General features: G+C 37.8%; 1 protein-coding gene across 2 annotated transcripts in view; it reads right to left on the bottom strand.

Annotated features, from left to right (window-relative positions):
* Window positions 1-25,955, bottom strand: part of Afg3l2 (AFG3 like matrix AAA peptidase subunit 2) — a 641,759-nt gene that overhangs the window by 89,573 nt on the left and 526,231 nt on the right. For both annotated transcript variants that reach the window (XM_090383564.1, XM_090383565.1), the window contains exon 13: window positions 7,936-8,046. In XM_090383564.1, the coding sequence (XP_090239690.1) occupies window positions 7,936-8,046 (111 nt within the window). The remainder of the gene's footprint in view (window positions 1-7,935; window positions 8,047-25,955) is intronic.

Here is a 25,955-nt window from a genome sequence, read left to right as displayed (position 1 = left end):
GGCGGAGATGGATAGATGAAATTCATGAGTTTGTGGGTAGTAAATGGATGGCCAGGGCTCAAAACAGAAGGAACTGGAAAGTTGCTGGAGAGCCCTTCATCCTGCAGTGGATTGAAAATGGCTGATGATGATGATTAATGTGGGAATTACTTAAAGATGTAACTAAGATCAAGGCTAAAGGGAAGGGGTTTTGCTTTTTTAAAGGTGACTACAGGGGTCTCAACTGATGATGCTACCAGCGTTGAATTCTAAATGGGAAACCATCAGGAACTTAATTTTGGAAGTTACTAGGCTTTTCATTCCAACTAAGAAATATTGTCCAACGTTTAGGCCTGAATGGATGTCAGATGAATTACGGGGGCTCATGGCAGAGAAGAAGAATGTATGGGATGCATATAAAGTATCAGATGATACAGAAGCCTATGGCACGTATAAACTAGTCTGTAATCAAGCCACAAAGGAGGTTAGGCAGATTACGAGAAATCTTTGGCAAAGGATGCAAAGAAAAACAGCAAAGAGTTCTTTATGTAAACTCTAGAAGGAAAAAGATGAATCAGATTGGACTGCTTAACATAGATGGATTGACTATTGATGATCATGCTCAGGAAGCTGATAAACTGAATAAGTATTTTGCATCTACATTCACACGTGAGGAGTCATTCAATGAGGGGAGCGCCAGAAGTTTATATCCAGTGGACAAAACTGATTCATCCCTTTCCTTCTAGAGTTTACATAGGTAAAGAACTCGTTTCTGTTTTTCTTTGTATTCTTTCCCAAGGATTTCCCGTAATCTGCCTTTGCCTGCCTAATCTCCTTTGTTACTTCGTTACAGACCAGCTTATATCTATCATAGGATTCCATGTCACCCATTAATTTATATGTATCCCATGCATTTTTCTTCTCTGCCTTATGTCTCATTAGTTCATCTGACATCCATTTAGGCCTAAACATTGAATGATATTTCTTAGTTGGTATGTAAAGCCTAGTAGCTTCCAAGATAAGTTCTTTGAATGCTTCCCATTTTGAACTTGCTGTTGGTAACATCATCAGCTGGTCCCACTGCAGAGAATTTAAACACTGTCTCAGACCGTCGTAGTCGCCTTTACGAAAGCAAAAACCCTTCCCTTTACCCCTGATGGTAGTTACCTTTTTGTGTAAATCTCACTTCAGCACACTGTGATCACTGCCACCTAGTGGTTCCTTTATCTGCAGATTCTTAATGCATGAAGAATCACTACTGATAATCAGATCAAGAGTATTATTCCCTCTAGTTGCCTCCTGAACATGATGTAGAAAACAATCATCCAATTTATCCACAAAAGCCTTGCTAGTGTGTGAGTGACCAACCCACAAATTCCAGTTAATATCTGGGAAATTAAAATCGCCCATTATATGACTCTCTGATTTACTGGCCTACTCTATTTCCCTGTACAGTTTTCTATTATTCTCATCAGAGTCATTAGGCCTATAGCACAATTCCTACTCTCAATTTAGATCTCCCGATGCTTATGTCACACCAAACTGACTCGACACTGCACTGTCCAGTGATGTCGACTGGCTTCTCTTCCTTGGATTTTACGTGTTTCTTAACTAATAACATAACTCCTCCTCCTTTCCTATCCTGTCTATATTTTCTGTACACATTGTACTCCCCAAATTTCAGTTCTGCATTCCTTATATCTGTGTGACACCACGTCTCTGATATTCTAACAATATCTGCCTTTGATGTTTTGAGCAATACCTCAAATTCATCAAATTTATTTACCAAACTCCTATCATTAGTGTACACGCAAGTATACATGCACCTGTTCCCATTATTAGCTACCCTAACAACCCATGTGTTTACTTGTACTGCAATGACTCCCAGCAGTCCCTGAAATACCCTGCATCTTGTTTTCCAGGCTGCTGCTCATTCCAATAGAAGCAGTGCAAGAATCACTTTCACCTCTGCCAGTGGCTACTGTTAATCTATTAGTCCTTGTATCCCCCCAATCTAGCAGTTTTCTAACCCACCTAACACTGCCTCGATAGCATCAGCAAATATTCTTGCACCCTTTCTATTTAAGTGTATCCCATCCCTGTAGAAGCAGTCTCTCCTGTTAACAAGTACAGGCAAGGCTGAAAAAAATTCTACCTCTTGAGCCTTGCACAATCTTTCCAGGACCGAACTGATCGAAAAGGCTCTCATCATATACTCCCTCCTATCATGTCTGGGCAGAATTGTGGACACTTTCAAATTTAACCCTAATTCAAGGCTTTTTGTCAACAGTGACCTGTACTTGTTAAGTAATTCCGCCGGTCTCCTACTCATATAGACAAGCCTGCAGTAATAGTTAAGACACAACATGAATTTGTTAAAGGGAGGTATTGTCTGACTAATTTGATTGGATACGATGATGTGGTCACAAAGGAATTGAATGCCAAAAATAATTTTGATATCATATACTTGGATTTCAGGAAAGCTTTTGATACTGTTGCACATGGAAGACTGCTGTACAAATTTGAGAGGATGGCGTTAAGGGTAAGTTGCTACAATGGATAAAAAAAATAATAGTTGAGTGGGAAACAACAGAGAGTGGTAATAAATGGACACTGCTCTTCGTGGACAAATGTTATTAGTGGAGTTCCCCAGGGTTCGGTGTTAGGTCCATTGTTGTTTTGTTTATTTATAAGTGATATTGATTAAGATATATCAGGTTTATTGTCCAAGTTTGCGGATGATACAAAGGTTGTCAGGATTGTTAACAACAGTAAAGACAGTATGCACTGCAACAGGATCTAGTAAAGTTAGGCAGATGAGCTGAGAAGTGGCACCTGAATTTTAATATTGACATATGCAAAGTACTGCATATGGATATCAGTAACTGAAGAGATACGTACCAACTGTGTGGTAGTACACTCAGGGAAGTTGAAAGTGAAAAAGACCTGGGGTAATTGTGCAGTTAAATATGAAGCTCACTGAGCAGTGGAGACAGGCTGCCAGGGTAGGTCATGGTGTCTATTCAATGATAACTAGGAATTTTGCTAGCAAGGACAGGGAGGTGATTATCCCATTATACAAGGCAATGGTCAGCCCACACCTAGAGTACTGTGTACAGGTCTGGAGGCCTCATTTTAGGAAGGATGTAGCGTTTATAGAACGTGTAAGATGCAATCTTACATATACATAAGTATAGGATAAGAATTAACAGATATAGATATAAATTAATAAAAAAAACCCAACATCTGGGTTCAAATATTGGAAGAAAATGGAATAGGAAATAAGTTTATTCTTGGAAAAAAAAGAACAATCACGATGGAGGGATTAACGGGAAGAATCACTAAGTGGAAGCAACAATAGGTGATAAACTACAGGGGGGGGGGGTGCTAGATGCGTATGTGGAATAGATAAGTTAGAAAGAGAGAGAACTTTCTAGAACTTAAGAATACTATACTGTCCTGAACTCCGGAAGTTGTAATGTCCAATCGAAATGAATCCAAGAGAGGGTTACAAGGGCTGACGACCGATTAAAAAAGAAGTTTATGAGAACTAGGGGGAAATGATTGGTTAGAGAGAAAAATTAAGAGAAACAAAGAAAAATGCACGAAAAATAACAGGGGAGAGTTTTTGGGTTGAAGACGAGAGAGACAGTGCCATTTTGTGAGGTGTGCTGGTCACAAAGAAAGTGCAGTCAGGCTAGTGATGCAGAACAAGTGGAATTTATTTTGGGAAAGGAGGTGGAAACGGAAGGGAAGGTCAATTAAAGAAAGAGAATGAAAGATATGGGAAGGACTGAGAAACCAACCCGCAATTTGAACTTGTGCCGGGCATAATACAAAGGACAATATGACTAGTGTAGAAAAGACAGAAGTTGCCTTATTAAGTAACAGTAATGAGAATGCTGAGGAACGTGTAAGCCATCGATGAATATAAAGGCATTGGTAAGACCAAACCAAAAAGAAGTAAGGCCCTCAATAAGATATAAAGCAAGTACAACGAAAAATGTAATGTCATTATTAGTATTGAGGGTAGAGGATATATATGAATGTGTATAAGTACCGTGTGTATCTTTCATAAATACGAAGAGAGTGCGTTATCGATTTTATATTTTGAGTTTATAAGGCAGGAGAGCCATATATGTATATACGTAAATGTAAAATTAGTTAGACTTTTGAGGAAGTGGAATTGAGTAAGACAGGTAATTTCGGAACCATAAGTTTGTGTTGAAGACAACTAACATTGTATATTTATGTACCTACAAGTGGATAAATAAAGTACCAGTTATATGTATGGAGAATTAATGAAGTATAGACTATCGAGGCCACTATTTCGTTCTTGAATTGCTACGTATAAGTATAGCAGGTACAGAGAAAGTTGTAATCTATAATTGTGTGTATATATATATATATATATATATATATATATCAATTAAATACTGTAGTATATGTAAAAGTTTAGAAGTGAATAATTAAATTTTGTCATTATGATTACTGTTTCTAAGAGTCTCATTATCAAAGAGAAACACACTACTTGCGGATACAACTCTAATTCTATCTTGGTAGGGAAAACTAAGAAAGAAACCTCAAGGACTAGGATCTTCTGATATACATGTGCAGACAGGTAGCTTGTGGGGCTTTAGAGGTTGAAGCACCAGTTGCTGATTGAATAAAAATCATTTAATACAACTACTACAGGTTATAAAGCAGTCTGAGTATTCCAGGAAGGGCACACAAATAGAGTTAGCCCAAGACTCAGCTCCCACAAACGAGTACAAAGAAGGGCAACATGATTTGTGAGGGGAACAAATGGGCACTCTTACCAAGAAAGGCTTAAGTTCTGCAAATTGCAGTGACTGGCAAGTAGGCACTTGCAAGGTGATCTGATTGAGGTGTACAGCATTAGCAAGGGGACATGATGCAAAAAAGCAAGCTTATCCAGCATCAGCCAAAAAAAAAAACAACCTTATTTACACCCATCCTCTCATCCAAATGTTTGTCAAGTTCTGCCTTGAATCTATATAAGCTATTAAATTGTACAACAACAGATGGAAGTTTGTTCCAACAATCAACTACCTGCTGGCTAAAGGCAAACTTCCGCACATCTATCCTACAACCGTCTTTCCTCAATTTGAATTATGCCCTCTCAGGTGATTATTCTGAGCAAGAGAAAGAATCCCATCAGCATTGAGCATGCTCAAACCAGTCAAGGCTTTATACACATCAATCAGATCACCTCGCAGGTGCCTAGTCTCCAGACACTGTAATTTGCAAACTTTAAGTCTTTCTTCATAAGAGCAACCCTTTGTTCTGTTCAATAATCTTGCTGCCCTTCTGTACTCGTTCCAACAGCTCAACATCCTTCTTAAAATGAGGCCTCCAGACCTGTATACAGTACTCAAGGTGTGGCCTGACTATTGCCTTATACAAGGGGATAATCACCACCTTATCCCTGCTAGCAAAATTTCTGTATATCATTGACAAGACATCATGAGCTACTCTTGCAGACCATCTGCACTGCTCAGAAAACTTAATATCTGCCTGCACAATTACCCCCAGGTCCTTTTCATTCTTTACCACTGTACCACACTGTTGTCAGTGTGGTACCACAGAGTTCACCCGTTACTCTGGGAGTACTGCTTCCCACACATAGTACTTTACATTTGTTAATGTTAAACTTCATTTGCCACCTCTCAGCCCATCTGCTCAACTTTTCTAGATGCTGTTGCAGCAGTGTACTGTCATTAGTGTCATTAACAACCCTGCCAACCTTTGTATCATCTGCAAACTTGGACATTAAGCCTGATATACCATCATCAATATCATTTATAAATACAGAAAACAATAACGGGCCCAAAACTGAACCTCGAGGGACTCCACTAATAACATTAGTCCATGAAGAGCAGTGTCCATTGATTTGCAATCTCTGTCTTCTCCCACTCAACCATCCTTTTATCCACAGCAGAAATTTTCCTCCAATGCCATACTGCTCAATTTGTGCAGCAGTCTTCCATGTGCAACAGAACCAAAGGCCTTTCTAAGATCCAAATATATGATATCAAAGTTATTCTTTGCATCCAGTTCCATTGTGACTACATCATAGTACCCAATCAAATTAGTCAGACAAGACTTCCCCTTAACAAACCCATGCTGTGTCCGAGCTATAACTGAAGTCTTGTCTAGATGATCCTGCAATGCTTCTTTAACCAGTGCCTCCATTAATTTCCCTGGAACAGAAGTTAAACTAACAGGTCTGTAATTACCTGTGTCTTGCTTTGATCCTCCTTTTTGGATTTGGGTCACATCTGCACATCTCCAGTCCATGGGTACCTCCCCTGAGTCCAGGGAAGCTCTCATAATTATGGCTAAGGGTTTGCTTACTTCCTTTGCCATCTCCTTTAATATAACTTGATAGATTCCATCCACACCAGGTGCCTTTCTTATGTTTATCTTCAGTAATTTCTCCTCCACTTTCCTCTCAGTTATTACAAAATCATCTAGCTTACTGCCAGAGTTGAATACACCTCTGGCATTCCCCTCACTGAATAACTCCTCATGTGTGAATGTAGATACAATATATTCATTTTGTTTGTTAGTTACCCAAGGAGGATCATCAACAGTCAAACCATTGATATCAAGTAGACCAATCTGATTCATCCCCTTCCTTGTTTTGTTTTGTTTGTTTTGTTATTTGGTTTTTAGGAGCATTAGCAACTAAGGCCATATTGCTCCGGGATATGCGGTGGTCATTCCCTGACCTTTCCGCATCCTCCGTATTTGGTGGTGATGGGCTCGAACCCCAGTCTAATCAAGAAGCGTGTGCTACACACTGCTGCTCCTTCCCACCTGGCTACGGAGGCGCCATCCCCTTCCTTCTAGAGTTTACATAAGTAAAGAACTCTTTGCTTTTTTTTTTTTTTTTTTTTTGCATCTTTTGCCAAAGATTTCTCGTAATCTGTTTTCACCTGCCTAACCTCCTTTGTAATTTGGTTACAGACCAGCTTATATCTATCATAGGCTTCTGTGTGACATGTTAACTTATATGTATCCTATGCATTTTTCTTCTCTGTCACTGTCCAATTAGTTCAGCTGACATCAATTTAGGCCTAATCTTGAATATTTCTTTGTTGGTATGAAAAGCCTAGTAGCTTCCAAGATTAATTCTTTGAATGCTTCCCATTTTGAAACTACTGTTGGTAACACCATCAGGCCTTGAATGGGTTAAGTAAGCTGAATGATGATGGGATTCTTCTTTTTGCTCTGACTAAGAACCTGACGGGGCACAGTTTCAAATTGAGCAAATATAGTTGTAGAACAGATGGGCGGAAATTTTCCCTTAGCCAGCAGGTGGTTGATTGGTGGAACAAGCTTCCATCTTTTGTTGTGGAAGCTAATAAACTAAATAAATTGAAGGCTGAGCTGGACAGACATTTCGAGGGGTGAAATGGGAAGATTTTTTTTTTGGCTGTTGCTTTCTTTCAAGCTTGCTTTCTTGCATTGTATGCCTCTACTAATGTTAATGATAATTTAAATGATAGAAGCATATTTAATTTTATACTTAATTTCTCTTCTTAAACTGGAAACTGAGAGAAAATTGACTCATAGAGCAAGTGACTGTTGATAAAAATTTCCCTTTAGTGTTGTGGAAGTGGGTAATTTGAATAAGTTTCAAGAAGAACTGGGAAAAAAATATCAAAAAGAATTGGGCAAATGAAGTGCTAAATTTATTATTTTGTTTTTGATGATACTACATAAACTTGTTTCCTTGAATCGTTTTGCCAATACTAATACAGTAATATTAATCTCTCATTGTCTTCAAAGTATAGGAAAAGAATAAATGCAAAAGTTAAAAATAATTTATAATTAATTATTTTTTAATTAATTTACACTGAGAAAAATTTTCCAATTTTGTCAATATAATTTAAAACATATGTGACTAAATTACAGAAACAAGCATACCTGCAACAACGCGTTCAATTGCTTGCTCAAAATGTTTCCATATAATGCTTTCATTCAGATCTCTAGCAGCAATTAGTGCAGCTTCATTACAGACATTTGCTATATCAGCACCTATACAAAATAGTTTTTATTTTTTTTTACAAAAAAATAATCAGGGAGGCAGTAAACATATAATTTTATTCAGAGATTAAAATATACATAATTCCAAGCAGCAGCAGCAGCTGTGACTGCTGCCAGGAATCATAAAGTATATGTTATATTTACATGGCTTCTGTTTTATACTGTAGGGTGTCCGAAAAGACTGGAACCAATGGGATTAACAGTACGTGTTCTCTCAGCTGGTGTACCATGTTTGTTTGGATTATTCTCAGCATATTGGGATTGGCAGCAGCAGCACAAGCTTTGGTAATTCTCTCCCTAAGATGAAAAAGACTTCAGATTTCGGTTCCAGACTTTTTGGACATCCTGTAGTATAACAGAAACTGTTTTAATTGTTTCAAAAGAAGTAACACAAAGCAGCACCAAATATTTTGGCAATATTCAGAAATAAATGCTAACTTAATGCACACAATGAATTTAAATACATATTAACTTATTCTAACGTGATTGTTCATCATTATATATAGGAACACAGTCAGAAATACTAAAACACTTACAACACTCACTGAATTGAGTTGAATGTCAATCTTAAGTGCAAAGCAGTTTACTCATGCATAAGTAATACACCACATTCTGCAAACGCATCTGTTGCTTTTATCATCAAAGATGAAGTCTTTGACTTCCTCTCTTTGAAACTTGACTTTCTCCAGTCTGATTTCCTAAAAGCAAGGCTATTTTCCTTAGTGATTTTACAAGGGTGGTTCAATAGAGAATCACCCTCACCTACTTCCACATATCGCAGAGTCATGATATTTTGTGTGTAGCATTTAGTACAAAGATACATATCTCTGTACTAAAAGGTGTAAAATTTCAGCCCTGTGCCTTAATTTGTTTTTCTCTTACAGAGCTGTAATCTGGAATCTGTTCTTGAAGGGGAATTCTTCACCATCATCCACGAGAAGATCACTGCTGTATATAAAGATGAAGCTCCATCCTATGGCATTGTGAAGCATTGGCATAGACAGTTTAAGTGTGGTTGGACATCGGTAGAATCTGAGCCCATTCAGCCATTGATGACAGCAGAATCAGAAAAGTGGGGTCGTTAATCATGGAAGATCAGCAGATATCTGTGCATGAATTGTCCCAGGGGGTGAAGATTAGTGTGAGCTCTGTTGAAACAGTCCTTCATAACCAACTCCATTTATGGAAATTGAGTGCAAGATGGATTCCACGATTATTGACTGGTTTCCAGAAGGCTGATCAACAACAGAAATCACAAGAGTTGTTAGTCCTGTGCCAAAAAAAAAAATGAGGAAGACTTTCTCTCGTCTAATCACTCAGGATGAAAGTTGGATACACCATTTCAACCCTGAAAGTAAAAAGCAATCCATGGAATGGCAATATCATGGTTCTCCCCCCCCCCCCCCCAAGAAGGCAAGGGTCCAAGCATCAGCAGGAAAAGTCTTTATTGCTGACAGTGTTTTGGGATGACAAAGGCGTAATAATGACTGATTACCTGCCAAAAGGTAGAACAATTACAGGTGGCTATTATGCCAACTTAGAAAAGTACGGGAGAAAATCAAAGCATGTAGGGGTGACATGCTGTCCAAAGGTGTGAGAGAATACTTCAAGACAATGTCCCAGTTCACACTTCTGAAATTGCAACAACACAAGCAGCCACTTGTGGATATGAAATACTGCCCCATCCAGCCTACTCACCTGACCTTGAACTATTGGACTTCTTGTTTCCTTCCCTCAAATCATTTCTTTGGGGAACCCACTTCCCTGATGACGAGGCACTCATTTCTGCAACAGAGTCATGGTTCAAAGACCAACCTCACCACTTCTACAAAAAATGGCATCCGTAGCCTTATCCATCTATGGGAAAAATGTGTAAATCTGCACGGTGGCTATGTAGAGAAGGACTAAAACCTGTGCCAAGAATCAATAGGCTAGCACCTCTGCAGCTAGGTCAGGACGATTCTTTATTGAACCACCCCTGTAATGTTCACACCTCCAGTTGGCTTCTGTTTTCTAATCGTATGGACCCAGCTGGTTGAGATGCCAAGGCTTTTGCAATTACTAATGACTTGGCATAATAAGATTGTTCATTTATCTACCAGAATACCAGACAATCCTAACCACACAGCAAAAACACTTGATCGTTTTCTCACAAACAACCCGATCAAGGTGAGTGGTGCTCTAGGTAACTCAGATAACTTATGACAGTCTCTTCTCCAGTGGAACCCTTTTCTCCTGTCCGTTCTCAACCTCGTGTTGTTAGACAAGAATGCAAAATAGAATGATCTGTGAGATTTCATTTCTTCAGATGTCAACGTTTGCTTAGATCTTGTCAGTGAAATTATTCTTGTTGGAATGAAATCCTTCATTCTACACTCCACCAATAATTTTGTCCTTTATATAAACTTTGGTTTTCCAATAAATATGCTAAGGCTGTTCAAGATAAGAACTTTGCATATTGCAATTGTCTTGTATCCAAATCTCCAGGTTCATTTTCTGTTTACACCAAAGCTTGCAGCAATTGTAAAGCACTTATTAAATGGCCACCTCCGTAGCCAGGTGGGCAGGAGCAGCAGTGCATAGCACACACTTCTTGATTAGACCGGAGTTTGAGCCCGTGACCACCAAATACAGAGGATGCGGAAAGGTCAGGGAATGACCACCACATATCCCCGAAGCAATATGGCCTTAGTTGCTAATGCTCCTAAAAACCAAATAAACAAACAACAAAAACAGCACTTATTAATCAGTCCAAACTATATTTTGAACAGGCTAAAAGTAGACTCCTTTATATACATACTCTTTATCTTTTAATTATTTGATCATTAGTATTAGCAGTGGAATAATGCAATCATAGTTTTGCTGCATAAGAAAGGAGATAAATCAGAAATTGGAAATTATAGACCAATTAGCTTGTTATCCCACATCTACAAGTTGTTCAACAAGGGTCATTACTAACAGATTAGAAAGAATACTTGATGAGAATCAACCGAAAGGGCAAGCTGGCTTTAGGACAGGATTCTCAACTATGGATCACCTTCATGTAATATCACAGCTAATGGAGAAAGCAAATGAATATAAAACACCCTTATGCCTGGCATTTGTGGATTATGAAAAGGCATTTGAATCCATACGGCATAAGGCACTGTTTCGGGTACTGGAAAGACAAGGCATAGATACCCCACATATTATGATTTTGAAGAAAATATATGAGAGTGCTTCCTTCTTTATTAGACTAGACAAAGACAGTAGGAAATTTAAAATCTAGAAAGGAGTTCGACAAGAAGACACAATATCTCCGAAGCTGTTTACTGCTGCCCTTGAGGAAGCTTTCAATAGATTAGACTGGTCGCAGAAAGGAGTCAATGTGAATGGAGAGTACCTAAACCATTTACGATTTGCAGATGACATTGTGGTCATAAGCCACGATCCCAAAGAATTAGAGGAAAACCTTAATCAGTTATGCACAGTTAGTAAGGATTTTGGACTAAAGATGAATATAGCTAAAACAAAAGTAATGATGAACAAGTATGCCACAGAAAGGGAAATAATGATTGGAACAGCAGTAATTGAAAAGGTGGAGTCATATACTTATCTGGGACAAGTTATTAGCTGTAATAATAATAAATGGCTGGAAGTCAAGAGAAGAATAAATTTTGGATGGATAGCATTCAGGAAATATAGTCACATACTGAAGAGCAATATCCCAGTTTATCTGAAACGTAAAATAATGAACCAATGTATACTCCCCACCATGACTTATGGTGGGTGAAACTTGGGCACTCACCAAAAGAATGGAAGAGAAGCTGAGAACTACACAGCGAAGAATGTAACGAATTATACTGGGAATCAGACTGTTAGATAAGAAGAGAAACACATGGATTAGGCAGCAAACTCAAGTAAAGGACATTCTTATCAAAACTAAAGAACTAAAATGGTCTTGGGCAGGACACATAGCTTGAAGACATGATGACAGATGGACTAAGAAAATAACAGAATGGTACCCAAGAGGAGCTAGAAGAAAACTTGGAAGACAAAGGCGGAGATGGATAGATGAAATTCATGAGTTTGTGGGTAGTAAATGGATGGCCAGTGCTCAAAACAGAAGGAACTGGAAAGTTGCTGGAGAGGCCTTCATCCTGCAGTGGATTGAAAATGGCTGATGATGATGATTAGCCACAAAGCAAGAAATCTAGATAATATAGCATAATAAAAAAAAAAAAAAAAAAAAAAGGCAGCAACATCTTCCCATATCACCTGTCAAAGCCTTAAACACCTTAATCAGATCTCAGGTATGTAGTCTCCATATTCCACAATTTGTAGAACTGAAGTCTTTCTTTGTAGCAAAGGCTTTGATTCTGCCCTTTTGTTTCACTCACTACTCTCTCAGTGCCCTTCTCAGTATCTATTCAAACAGATCCATAACCTAAAATGAGGCCTCCAGACCACTATGGAATAAATAATATGTGGCATAACCATTACTTTGTACAACAGGGTAATTCCTGTTGTACAAAGTAATGGTTATGCACCTCCTTATTCCTGCTGGCAAAATCCTCTATATCATTGGCAAACCCCATGGGCTATCCTAGTACCCCATCTGCACAATTAACCCAAAGTCTTTTTTATTCTCCACTACACATAGTGTGATACTACTCAGTTGGTATGTTATTTGGGTGTGTCACTACCAATACACAGTATATTTTGTGTGTGCATTTGTCAATTTTAAACTTCAATAGAACCTCTTAGCCCATGCATAATTTTTTGTATACCTTGTTGCAGTAGATTACCCTAATTACTGTCATTAACCACCCTGAAAAACTAAATATCATCTACAAACTTAGACATTAAGACTCATACTTTTGTCAATATCAATACTCAGTACAGAAAACACTGAACCCAGGGAACTTCACTAATAATAGTAGTACAAGAACAGTAGTACCCATTGATAACTACTTTGTCCTAATCCAATTGACCATCCTTTTATCCACAGCAGTAATTGCCCTAAATGTCACCGTTCAAATTTGTAAAGAGTCTCTTATGTAGAACATATCAAAAGACTACCTGAAATCTCAGTGAAAATTATTTTTATATTCAGTCTTTGTTACAGCATCACAGCATCCAAAAAGTTTGGCTAGACCAGCGTTTCTCAAACTGTGTGGTGCAACCCACCAGGGAGGCACCATAATTTACCAGGAGCATTGCAGATGATGTAATAGTTTATGCAATATTTCCGTGGTAAAATGTATTAAGAATGATTGTTTTTTTTTTTTTTTTTTTTTTTTTACTATTAGATATCTACTACTATTTGATCTGTATTATGAAGTTGGATTTTCGGCATTGGCAGTCATTAAATCTAAGTACAGATCAAAATTAATGTATAAGTTTGATGACACATACGTTTGATGAATTATGCAATAAAAAGCAAGCACAAACATAACATTGTTTTTTAAGAATCAAATAATATCCTGATTATTATTCATGTATTAATAATTATTGTATGAACATATTAAAAATAAGAAATTGCACAATTATAGATGTTTTACTTCAAGGGAGGTGCCGGGAAAATTTTATAGGTCAAGGGAGGCGTGGGCTCAGAAAGTTTGAGAACTGCAGAGCTAAACAATATCACCACTTACCAAATCCATGCATCTACAGCATAACTATATTCCTGTCTAGATTTAGTCATTGAGGATGTCACAGAGATTCTCTCAGGTATGTCAAGCTAGGCTTGCTACCTGGTTGCATCTTCACAATGGTGGGTCTGTTGGTAACCCTAGGTATAATCTGTTAGGTATGTCTGTTAGTAACCCCAGGTGAAAATTCAAGCAGGGGGGTCGAGGTGTGGTTCTTACACCACACAAAAGAATGTTACCAGCCAATAGATGACTCTCATCAACTGGTGCAATACCACCGCTATTGCTTATTGGAGGGTTGAAGTGGTGGAACACATGTTAGTCACTAGAGCAATTAAATATGGGTTCACAAATATTATTATTATTATTATTTAATCAGTATCAATATTGGGTAAAATAAAATATAAAGTCAATAATTAATTACATAAGTTAAGACATTAGGTTCGACATAATACTTTAAATGCGATCAGCGTCTGTCCAAAAAGAGTGCAGGGATGATGGGAAGATGCTGCAGGCTCTCAGGAACAGGAGTGCAGATGTTGGGAAGATGTCCAGTAAACGCTCCCCATCTCTTTCATCATGTAGTATGACTGATGTCTTTTGAGGGAATGATGGACATCCTGATGAGAATCAATCTTCCTTACATTTCAAGGGTACAGCTCTAAACCGGAGTTCACAGGCTGGCTGCTAGATATTCCACCGGACCAAACCTATTGGTAACTCCCTAGGAGGCTTCCAGATCAGCTAGTGTATAAATTCACTGTCTCTACTCTGCCAGACCGGAGGGAGTCTGAGTAGTGGGTATGCATGGAGTTTTGAAGAGGCCACATTATGTAAAGGAGCTGGATACATTTTTGCCATGTGTATGCCACATCCAAGAATTTCATTACTTTGTACAGCATGCCCGCACCGTTTCTTACTACCGATTAAATCATGAATTATAAAACTAATAGAACAGACTTATTTGCAAAAAGATCTAAACTTCAGAAACACTTCGTCATTCAGTTCACAAATATACGTGGTTTCAGTTCCAATCCCAATGATTTCCATTTCCACTGACAGTCTGCCAAACCCCATGTACTCTTTCTGTCAGAATCGTAATTATCAGTTGATTCAATCACTGCCTGTCTCAGTTGTCCAAATTATGATTATTTTTGCTTTAAAGGTGATACTTGTACATATGTCTGCTCTGATATTCCCTGCTAGAGACAATGTATTGGAATCTCCTTTTTTTTTTGATCTTCTGGGGCTTAAATCTCTCCACCACATTTTGTCAAATGCATCTGTTGCTTTTATCATCAACGATGAAGTCGTTCACTTCCTCTCTTTGAAACTTGACTTTTTTTTAGCATTAGTAAAGGCATACGATGCAAGAAAGCATCGTATGCAGCATCAGCCAAAAAAAAAAAAAAAAAAAAACCTCTCCCATTTCACCCCTCCATTCGTTCCAAATACCTGTCCAGCTCAGACTTAAATTTATTTAGGCTAACGAACTTCCACAACAAAAGATGGAAGTCTGTTCCACCAATCAACTACCCGCTGGCTAAAGGCAAACTTCCGCACATCTATACTACAACTGTCTTTCCTCAATTTGAATTTATGCCCTTTCAGTTGATTATTCTGAGCAAGAGGAAGAATCCCATCAGCATTGAGCATGCTTTAACCATTCAAGACTTCATATATCTCAATCAGATCACCTCTTAGGTGATCTGATTGAGATGTATGAAGATGTTTTTTTTTTTTTTTTGGTAGTTGTTGGCGCATCGGCTTCTGTGGCCATAGTGCACCTCCCAAGGTTTTTGCAGTACTTTGATCCAAGCCCAAGGCGAGATTCAAACCCGCGACCTTTGGGTTGCCAGGCAGGCACCTTACCCACCTGGCTAGTAGCCCGGTCGGCGTATGAAGATGTAAGATACATCTTCATTGAGATGTATGAAGTTTTGAATGGTTGAAGCATGAAGCATGCTCAATGCTGATGGAATTCTTCCTCTTGCTCAGAATAATCAACTGGTATAAATTCCAGTTGATTATTCTGAGCAAAAAAAAGGGTATAAATTCAAATTGAGGAAAGACAGTTGTAGTATAGATGTGCGGAAGTTTGCCTTTAGTATATCATTCACAAGACACCATGAGCTACTCTTGCAGACAGTCTGCACTGCTCAGAACACTTCATATTTGCCTGCAGAATCATCCCCTGGTCCTTTTCATTCTCTACCACTGTCAGTGTAGTACCACAGAGGTGATACGTTACTCTGGGGTTACTGCTTCCCATATGTAGTACTTTACATTTGTCAATGTTAAACTTCATTTGCCACCTCTCAGCCCATCTGCTCAACTTTTCTAGATCCTGTTGCAGCAGCGAAGTGTCATTAGTGTCCTTAAAAACCCTGCCAACCTTTGTATCGTCTGCAAACTTGGACATTAATAAGCCTGATATACCATCATCAATATTATTTATAAATACAGAAAACAACAATGGGCCCAACAATGATCTCTTGGAGACTCCACTAATAATATTGGTCCACAAAGAGCAGTGTCCATTGATTACCACTCTCTGTCTTTTCCCACTCAACCATCACTTTATCCATAGTAGTAATTTGATTCCAATGCCACACTGCTCCAATTTGTGTAGCAGTCTTCCATGTGCAACAGTATCAAAAACCTTTCTAAGATCCAAATATATGATATCAAAGCTATTCCCTGCATCCAGTTCATTTGTGACCACATCATAGTATTCAATAAAATTGGTCAGACAAAACTTCCCCTTAACAAAACCATGCTAGGTCCGAGCTATAACTGAAGTCTTGTCTAGATGATCCTGGAGTGCTTCTTTAACCAATACCTCCATTAATTTTCCTGGAACAGAAGTTAAGCTCACAGGTCTATAATTACTTGTGTCAGCCTTTGATCCTCCTTTGTGAATTGGGGTCACATTTGCACATCTACAATCTATGGGTACCTACCTTGAGTCCAAAGAAGCTCTCATAATTATGGCTAAGGGTTCGCTTACTTCCTTTGCTGCCTCCTTTAATATAACTGGATAGATCGTCCCCACCATAATAATAATGCTTTATCACTATGTCATCAGTGGTCTAATCCGTTGTTCTAAGTAGGCGGAGGGGTAAAGGTCAGGAACTACAGTAATTCTAGGAGATAGAGCTTAAGCTCCTTTGAGCATTGTTGTTTCAAGGTGGGTGTGTCCTGTGCTATTTCATCTTACAAAAGTGCTTTAAAGTTTTTAATAATGCCTGGAAAATGTCCTTATAATGGATGCTGGATAATGGATTCCTGGATGCTGTGGAAATTATAAAGGTGGTTCGAAAGCACACGTCTTCGGATTTCCATTGAAGGATACTGTTTTAACTAACAACTGGTTGAAAACTATACCAAGGAAAGTCTTTGTGCCATCTGAACATTCAAAGGTAAGTTTGTGTTACGTTAATAGCAGTTATCTTAAACAGGAGTATTTTAACAATAATGGAACGATAATATATAAGAATATGAAACATATATATTTTTGTCAGAATATATAAGTAAATTTCATTAGAATTTCGGCTTTTTTGGTTTCATTTAATATATAAAATATTTTTTTCATGTATTGGACACACTGAAGAAAAGTGCATGCATGCTTGTTTAAGAAATCAAAATATCTCAATAGATGTGCGATACGTAATATTAATTTATTTATTGAAACTTTTAGTGTAGATAAATACACAGACTGTAATTATATGCAACCTTCGATAAACTATAGGCCTGTGTACATGGACCCTTAGTTGTATAAGCTAATAACAATTGTCTATGAGATGATAATAATAAGTAAAGTGAAATTCGGAAGAAAGCATAAGATTTTATTTATATATTTCATATTGTTACAGGTATGTCAGATTCATTTCGAGCCATCCCAGACAGTTAGATGGGCATCTAAATTTGATGGGGGGGGGGGAAATGCTGTAGATTTCGATCATCAAAAATTAATTCATGGAGCTGTTCCATCACATTTTCTGAACTATCCAAGCTATTTGTCCTCACAGGCATTTACAAGAGACAATCCCGAAAAGAAGAAGCGAAGATTAGAAGAAAAAAAAACTTTGAAAAGGCCCTGGAAAATAGTATTAAGAATAAACATGAAAAGCACGAGAATTTCCTACGATCCCACAACTAGCAGTGTGCCTGAATAAGACATACAGCACCTGAATGCTGGCAAGTTACTTCAAAAAATAACTGTATTGTGCTTTTATATTTAATATTTCAGCCAGCACCTTTCATTGCCTATTCAGTCGTGATTAGTGAAGATTTGATGTTGTTGGTATTTGTACAGAGCGCTGAAATTCATAATTTAGGGAAGTCAAATTCAATGGAACTTCCTATGGAACAGTTTCGATCAGATTACTGACATCTACGAAGAGATATCAATAATTGCCAATAGCAGTGATGTTAATATTTATTTTGTTTTAAATGCTGCTTCTAGTTCACTGAATTCAATTGCAGGAGACATTAATAGCGAGAGAGCAACAGCGTTTGAATTCATAAGCGGACAATTATATTTGTTAGAATGTGAAAAGAATGACTACAGATATTCCACCGAAGTATTAATATTTTTGTTTTTGGTGTTTTCAATATCTCCTCATGCCTACAAACTTCTACAGCATTCTTCATTCCTACTTCTCTCTTATCCAAATACTATTCGTAGGCTCTGCTCTTCTCTAAACACAAATTCCAGATGACCATCAAGAGAATCATTTTCTGATGTATGCTAAACAGAAATTAGCCATTTAATGATCGATGAATTTAATCTGAAAACTTATATTGATTACAAAGATGGAAGCATACTGAGAAATTCTTTTGATACTTCTGACTCTTCTACAAATGTTTATGTATTTGTGATTCAAAGCTTATTGCCAAATTAGAAAGATGTAATTTATGTTTTATCCATGAAAAAAATTACTGCAGAAAAATTACATTGTTTTGAAAAAATTATTGTGGGCTTGAAGAAAATTGGTTATAATGTTGGAGAATTGTAGTAATAATATTTAAATTTACAGGAAACATATTTCAGAGAAATCATTTAAAATTGTCTCATTAATACTATTATCAACATTTTTCTCAACAATTATTGTAAAAAAAAACAAATGATGTATTAACGTAAACTTCGAACATTGAAATGAGTTCAATTTAAAAGTAAAATAATTTCTATTCAAATATAGTAATCAAATTACTAGATTTAAATAATAAATGTATACATTAGTTGGATTACAAATTGCATGTAAAACATTCAAAGTGTAATAAAATGATTAACTATAAATGTGTTGTCTTCGTTTTTTCGGAATGCTATGATTAACAAAAATTATCACACTTAAGTATCAAAACTGATATTTTTTTTTATTCAACTCATTTGTTTTTTCATATTGTCCCTTGCAACATATATTATCTTTCCGTTATGCACAGAAAATAAAGTAGATTTACATTCAATTCTTGCTTTCGCTTTTCTCAATTCTGTGCAGCTTTGTGTACTTCATCTGTCCCACTTATGATGATGTCAAAAATACAGTGATCAGTTATTATTATTATTAAGGCGGTGATGGATAGAACCCATCCACCCCGGGTGCCTTTTTTATGTTTACCTTCAACAATTTCTCCTCCACTTTCCTCTCAGTTATTACAAAATCATGTAGCTCACTGCCAGAGTTTAATTCACTTCTCGCATTCCCCTCCCTGAATAACTCCTCATGTGTGAATGTAGATGCAAAATACTCATTTAGTTTGTTAGCCACCTGAGCAGGATCATAAACAGTTTAACCATCAATATCCAGTGGACCAATCTGATTCATCCCTTTCCTTCTAGAGTTTACATAGGTAAAGAACTCTTTGCTGTATTTCTTTGCATCCATTGCCAAAGATTTCTCATAATCTGCCTTAGCCTGCCTAATCTCCTTTGTGACATGGTTACAGATTAGCTTATATCTACAATAGGCTTACATGATGCCCATTAATTGATATGTATCCCATGCATTTTTCTTCTCTGCCAAATGTCTCATTAGTTCACCTGACATCCATTTAGGCCTAAACCTTGAACAATTGGTATGTAAAGCCTAGTAGCTTCCAAGATTAATTATTTGAATGCTTCCTATTTTGAATTTGCTGTTAGTAACATCATCAGTTGGTCCCACCACATAGAATTTAAATAGTGTCTCAGACCATAGTAGTCACCTTTACGAAAACAAACCCCCCCCCCCTTTACCCTTGATAGTAGTTACCTCTTTGAGTAAATCCCACTTCATCACAATCTGATCACTGCCACCTAGTGGTTCCTTTATCTGCAGATCCTTAATGCATGAAAAATCACTACTGATAATCAGATCAAGAGTAATACTCCCTCTAGTTGCCTCCTGAACATGCTGATGTAGAAAACAATCATCCAATAAATCTACAAAAACCTAGCTAGTGTGCGAGTGACCAACCCACAAATTCTAGTCAATATCCGAGAAATTAAAATCCCCCATTATAAGAATCTCTGATTTACTGGCCCACTTTATTTCCTGTACAGTTTTTTATTATACTCATCAGAGTCATTAGGCCAATAACACACTCCTACTCTAAATTTTGATCTCCCAGTGCTTATGTTACACCAAATCGACTCAACACTGCACTGTCCAGCGATGTCGACTGGCTGCACTTCCTTGGATTTTATGTGTTTCTTAACTAATAGCATAACCCTTCCTCCCTTCCTATCCTGTCTATCTTTCCTGTGCACATTGTACTCTCCAAATTCCAGTTCTACATTCCTTATATCTGTTTGACACAACGTCGCTGATATCCCAACAATATCTGCCTTTGATGTTTTGACCAACACCTCAAATTCATCAATTTTATTTGCCAAACTCCTATCATTGGTGTATACATGCACCTGTTCCTATTCTTAACTACCCTAACACAACCCATGTGTTTACTTGTACTGCAATGACTCCCAGCAGTCATTGCAGTACAACGAGCAGAGTCTCTGAAATACTCTGCTCATTCCAATAGAAGTAGTGCAAGAATCACTTTCACCTCTGCCAGTGGCACTGTTAATCTATTAGTCTGTGTATTCCCCCCCAAGCTAGCAGTTTTCTGACCCACCTAACACTGCCTTGACAGCATCAGCAAATATTCTTGCACCCTTTCTATTTAAGTGTATCCCACCCCTGTAGAAGCAGTATCTCCTGTTAACAAGTACAGACCAGGCTGAAAAAATTTTTACCCCTTGAGACTTGCATGATCTTTCCAGGTCCAAATGATCGACAGGGCTCTCATCATATACCCCCTTCTATTGTGTCTGGGCAGAATTGCAGACACTTGAAATTCAACCCTAATTTGCAGGGTTTTTTTCAACAGAGACCTGTACTTGTTAAGTAATTCCGCCGGCCTCCCACTCTTAATATCATTAGTGTCAATATGTACAACAATATCACCTTTTGTGCCCTTAAAAGATGAATCTACTCTACAACGTCATCAACTTTTTGCCCCTGGCAGACATACCCTGGTCCTGTTCCACCTATCCTTTTTACACACCATGTTTCCCATTTCCCTGCCAACAGAGTCACTGACTCTATTGTCATACACTATACTAAGTTAATGATGTCCAGTATGGTCATATAACGTATCGTATAACAATGAAGGCAAGTTACGAATGGTAAATCTACAGACACTAAGTATTGATTAACTTCCAAAATCTTGCTATCTAAATTCAGAATAAAACAAGTATCTTGAATAGGTCTATAAGCTACTTATAAAAAATAATTTAATATAACAATTAAGCCAATAAAGCGGCTAAATATAGCTAAAAACCTGCATTTGCCGGAGCTGCAAAACTTGTAAAACACATGGATTGGATACCCTTACTAATACTAAGTAATAACATACAAAATCTCTATAGAAGTTAAAAATTAAACTCCAGTACAATTTCACAAAAGGGAGGCAATTTTTCTTGGTGATTTTAATGTTCACACCTCCAGTTGGCTTCCGTTTTCTAGTCACATGGTCTCAGCTGGTTGAGATGCCAAGGCTTTTGCAATTATTAATGACTCGGCACAAACTGTTCATTTATCTACCAGAATACCAGACAATCCTAACCACACAGCCAAAACACTTGATCTTTTTCTCACAAACAACCCTTCTAAGTATATGTTCAAGGTGAGTGGTCCTCTAGGTAACTCAGATAACTTATGAAGTCATCAATGGAGCCTTTTTCTCCTGTCCATTGTCAACCTCGTGTTGTTTGACAAGAATGCCAAATAGAATGATCTGTGAGATTTCATTTCTTCATTCCTTGGATGGATTATTGTTTCAAATCTTCAGATTTCAACGTTAGACCTTGTCAGTGAAATTATTCTTGTTGGAATGAAATCCTTCATTTTACATTCCACCAATAACTGTTTGTCCTTTATTAACTTTGGTTTTCCAATAAGTATGCTAAGGCTGCTCAAGATAAGAATGTTGCATATTGCAATTGGCTTGTATCCAAATCTCCAGGTTCATTTTCTGTTTACACCAAAGCTTGCAACAATTGTAAAACACTTATTAATCAGTTAAAACTAGATTTTGAACAGGTTAAAAGTAGAAAACTTCTCCTTATCCAATTCTGGTCTCTCTTGACAAAGCTATTTGTGGCAACTTTTGCTCATCTCTATTCCCACCTCTGTCAAATTGAGATATTTCTATTGCCTCAGCTAGAGATAAAACTGATGTGCTAGCATCCTACTTTTCTTCTAACTCGTGATCATCTACTGATGATCTGGGTAAATCACCTCATAACATTCCCAGTACACTCCACTCAATGCCTCCTGTGGTCTTCCATGAAAAGGAAGTCAGAAGGATTTTGAACTAACTTGTTGCTATGAAAGCTCCAGATCCTGATGGGATCTCTCCACTTGTTCTCAAAACCTCTGCTCCTGAGTTACTGCCATTCTGTGTTACTTTTTTTCAGTTTCTTATTCCCAAGGTGCTTTCCTTTCGGCATGGAAATTTGAGTTTACCTAGGTGGCACCTGGTGTATGAAGTAATGTTTCTTTCACACTCGCATTTATTTGTTATACTAAGTGTTTTTTTTTATGAACTATGTTAATTAGCATTAGCATTAGTAGAGGCATTTGATGCAAGAAAGCAAGCTTACGCAGCATCAGCCAAAAAAAAAAAAAAAAACCCACTTCCACTTCACCCCTCTGTTCGTTCAAAATACCTGTCCAGCTGAGCCTTAAACTTATTTAGACTATCAACCTCCACCACAAGGGATGGCAGTCTGTTCCACCAACCAACCACCCGCTGGCTAAAGGCAAGTTTCCGCACGTCTATCCTACATCTGTCTTTCCTCAATTTGAATTTATGCCCTCTCAGGTGATTTTTCTGAGCTAGAGGAAGAATCCCATCAGCATTGAGCATGCTTAAACCATTCAAGGCTTTATACACCTCTATCAGATCACCTCGCTGGTGCCTAGTCTCCAGACACTGTAATTTGCAAAACTTAAGCCTTTCTTCGTAAGAGCACCCCTTTGTTCCATTCACTAATCTTGTTGCCCTTCTCTGTACTCGTTCCAGCAGCTCTACATCCTTCTTGAAATGAGGCCTCCAGACCTGTATACAGTACTCTAGGTGTGGCCTGACCATTGCCTTATACAATGGAATAATCACCTCCTTATCCCTGCTGGAAAAATTCCTGTATATCATTGACAATACTCCATGAGCTACTCTTGCAGCCCGTCTGCACTGCTCAGAGAACTTCATATCTGCCTGCACAATCACCCCCCAAGTCCCTTTCATTCTCTACCATTGTCAGTGTAGTACCACAGAGTTGATACGTTGCTCTGGGGTTACTGTTTCCCATGTGTAGTACTTTACATTTGTCAATGTTAAACTTCATTTGCCACCTCTCAGCCCATCTGCTCAACCTTTCCAGATCCTGTTGCAGCAGCATAGTGTCAGTAGTGTCCTTGACAACCCTGCCAACCTTTGTATCATCTGCAAACTTGGACATTAAGCTTGATATACCATCATCAATATCATTTATAAATACAGAAAACAATAATGGACCCAACACTGAGCCCTGAGGGACTCCACTAATAACATTAGTCCACGATGAGCAGTGTCCATTGATTATCACTCTCTGTCTTCTCCCCCTCAACCACCCCTTTATCCATAGCAGCAATTTGCCTCCAATGTCACACTGCTCCAATTTGTGTAGCAGTCTTCCATGTGCAACAGTATCAAAAGCCTTTCTAAGATCCAAGTATATAATATCAAAGTTATTCCCTGCATCCAGTTCTTTTGTGACTGCATCATAGTACCCAATCAAGTTGGTCAGGCAAGACTTCCCCTTAACAAAACCATGCTGTGTCTGAGCTATAACTGAAGTCTTGTCTAAATGATCCTGCAGTGCTTCTTTAACCAGTGCCTCCATTAATTTTCCTGGAACAGAAGTTAAGCTCACAGGTCTATAATTACTTGTGTCAGCCTTTGATCCTCCTTTGTGAATTGGGGTCACATTTGCACATTTCCAGTCTATGGGTACCTCCCCCTGAGTCCAAGGAAGCTCTCATAATTATGGTGCTGATGCTGACTGCTTATTTATACTGAATCATGCTATTAAAGCAAGTTATTTTGAATCTTAATTTCTGCATTGCTACCAGGGCTGACCAGTTTCCTTTCGCCACTCTAAACCTTGACCTCGACGAATGAGTGCTTGGGGCAGTGACCTACTTAATTCATGCAGTGCAAAACAGTGACAGTGCTTGCTACAGAACCTTAAGGCTTAGTTTTCTAAGAGAGACAAGAAGACTAATATAATAGGTTAGGAATTTACTTGCTTTGCTGCAGTGAATTCCCACTTCCCTCTTTTCTAGTTGTTGGCCGAAACCTAACAATTTCTAACTTTTGTAAGTTTGGTCTAGTTTTAACTTTAATATTAAACTTGAAAAGAATACACGGCTATATAAATATCTTGTCGTAGAACAACTGAGCAGTCGTTAAATGCATTACATTTGTTGGAAGAATTATTAATTTTTTTTGTTAAAAGGATTTTCTTGCTTTAAAGGTTACTTAATAAACAAATATTATCATATCAATATATTACATATTACTTAAATACTACAAAGAAATACTACTTGTTACTACTCTTAATATACTTTGCTGACTCACAAAACTGTTGGGGAGTCCCAACCAACTAACAAACAGCTAATTCTGCCTTTAGCAACTGACCCTGATAGCAATGAACCTCTTCTAGTGATTTTTCTTCTGACAACACTACTGCTTCTCCTAATGCACAACTATGCAGTCTTCTGAAGAGGATGGAATCTTCAGTAATTGAGTTATTAAATTATCAATGTGACACTTGTACCTCACTTTCACATTCTCCATCTGTCTGTGAGATTGCTTTGATTCCACATATGACACCTTGATTCGAATATACTGAATCTTCAGGGTGCCAATCCTACCATTTTGTCTGAAAGTACAGTTTCCAAAAAGATCCCATCCATACCCTATGTTCATTTTCCACTTAAGCAGACCATAAAATTATTATGTAAGGATCTTGAGGATTATTTGTTTAAAGAATCAAACAAAGTGACAAGTGTCCAAAATTTTTCTTCAATACTGGGCGGGTTTTGAACATTTCTAAAATAAACTTCTCTTAGAGAATGCAAAGCTTCAGACTAAACTGGAAGAAAATAAAAATCATATCTCTCTTCCTACACCTCCAGTTTCAAACACATTGACTTATTTTCAACTAATACATGGTTCACCTAGTCCCCCAGGACTTAATTAAAAGCTATCTCTTCCTCAGCAATTACCATTACAACTAAGTCCACTTTGGCTCCTGCTCAACAGAATATTATTATTCTAAAGGCAGATGAAAATGATAATCTGGGCACCAGCCAAGATGTTAAATCAGAAGTGACCCATGCATTTAAGGAAAATGTGAAGGACTTTAAAATAAAAGCTATGAGGGTTACTCATGATAAGGGTGCTGTTATAGAAACTGACTCTGAGCTTGATGCAGCAAAGACTGCATCCCATCCCTACCAGCTTTGTCTAATGTGGGGATGGATCATTTAATTACCCCCTGGGCAATTCTGCCCAGACATAATAGGAGGGAGTATATGATGAGAGCCTTGTCGATCAATTCGGCCCTGGAAAGATTGCGCAAGGTTCAAGGGGTAGAATTTTTTTCAGCATGGACTGTACTTGTTTACAGGAGAGACTGCTTCTACAGGGATGGAATACACTTAAATAGAAAGGGTG

The sequence above is a fragment of the Mastigoproctus giganteus genome, chromosome 10 (assembly GCF_048544385.1).
Source record: "Mastigoproctus giganteus isolate SK-2022 chromosome 10, ASM4854438v1, whole genome shotgun sequence".
NCBI classification, from domain to species: domain Eukaryota; kingdom Metazoa; phylum Arthropoda; class Arachnida; order Uropygi; family Thelyphonidae; genus Mastigoproctus; species Mastigoproctus giganteus.
Note: the sequence above shows the minus strand (reverse complement) of the source record. Positions and strands in the feature narration are given on the sequence as shown.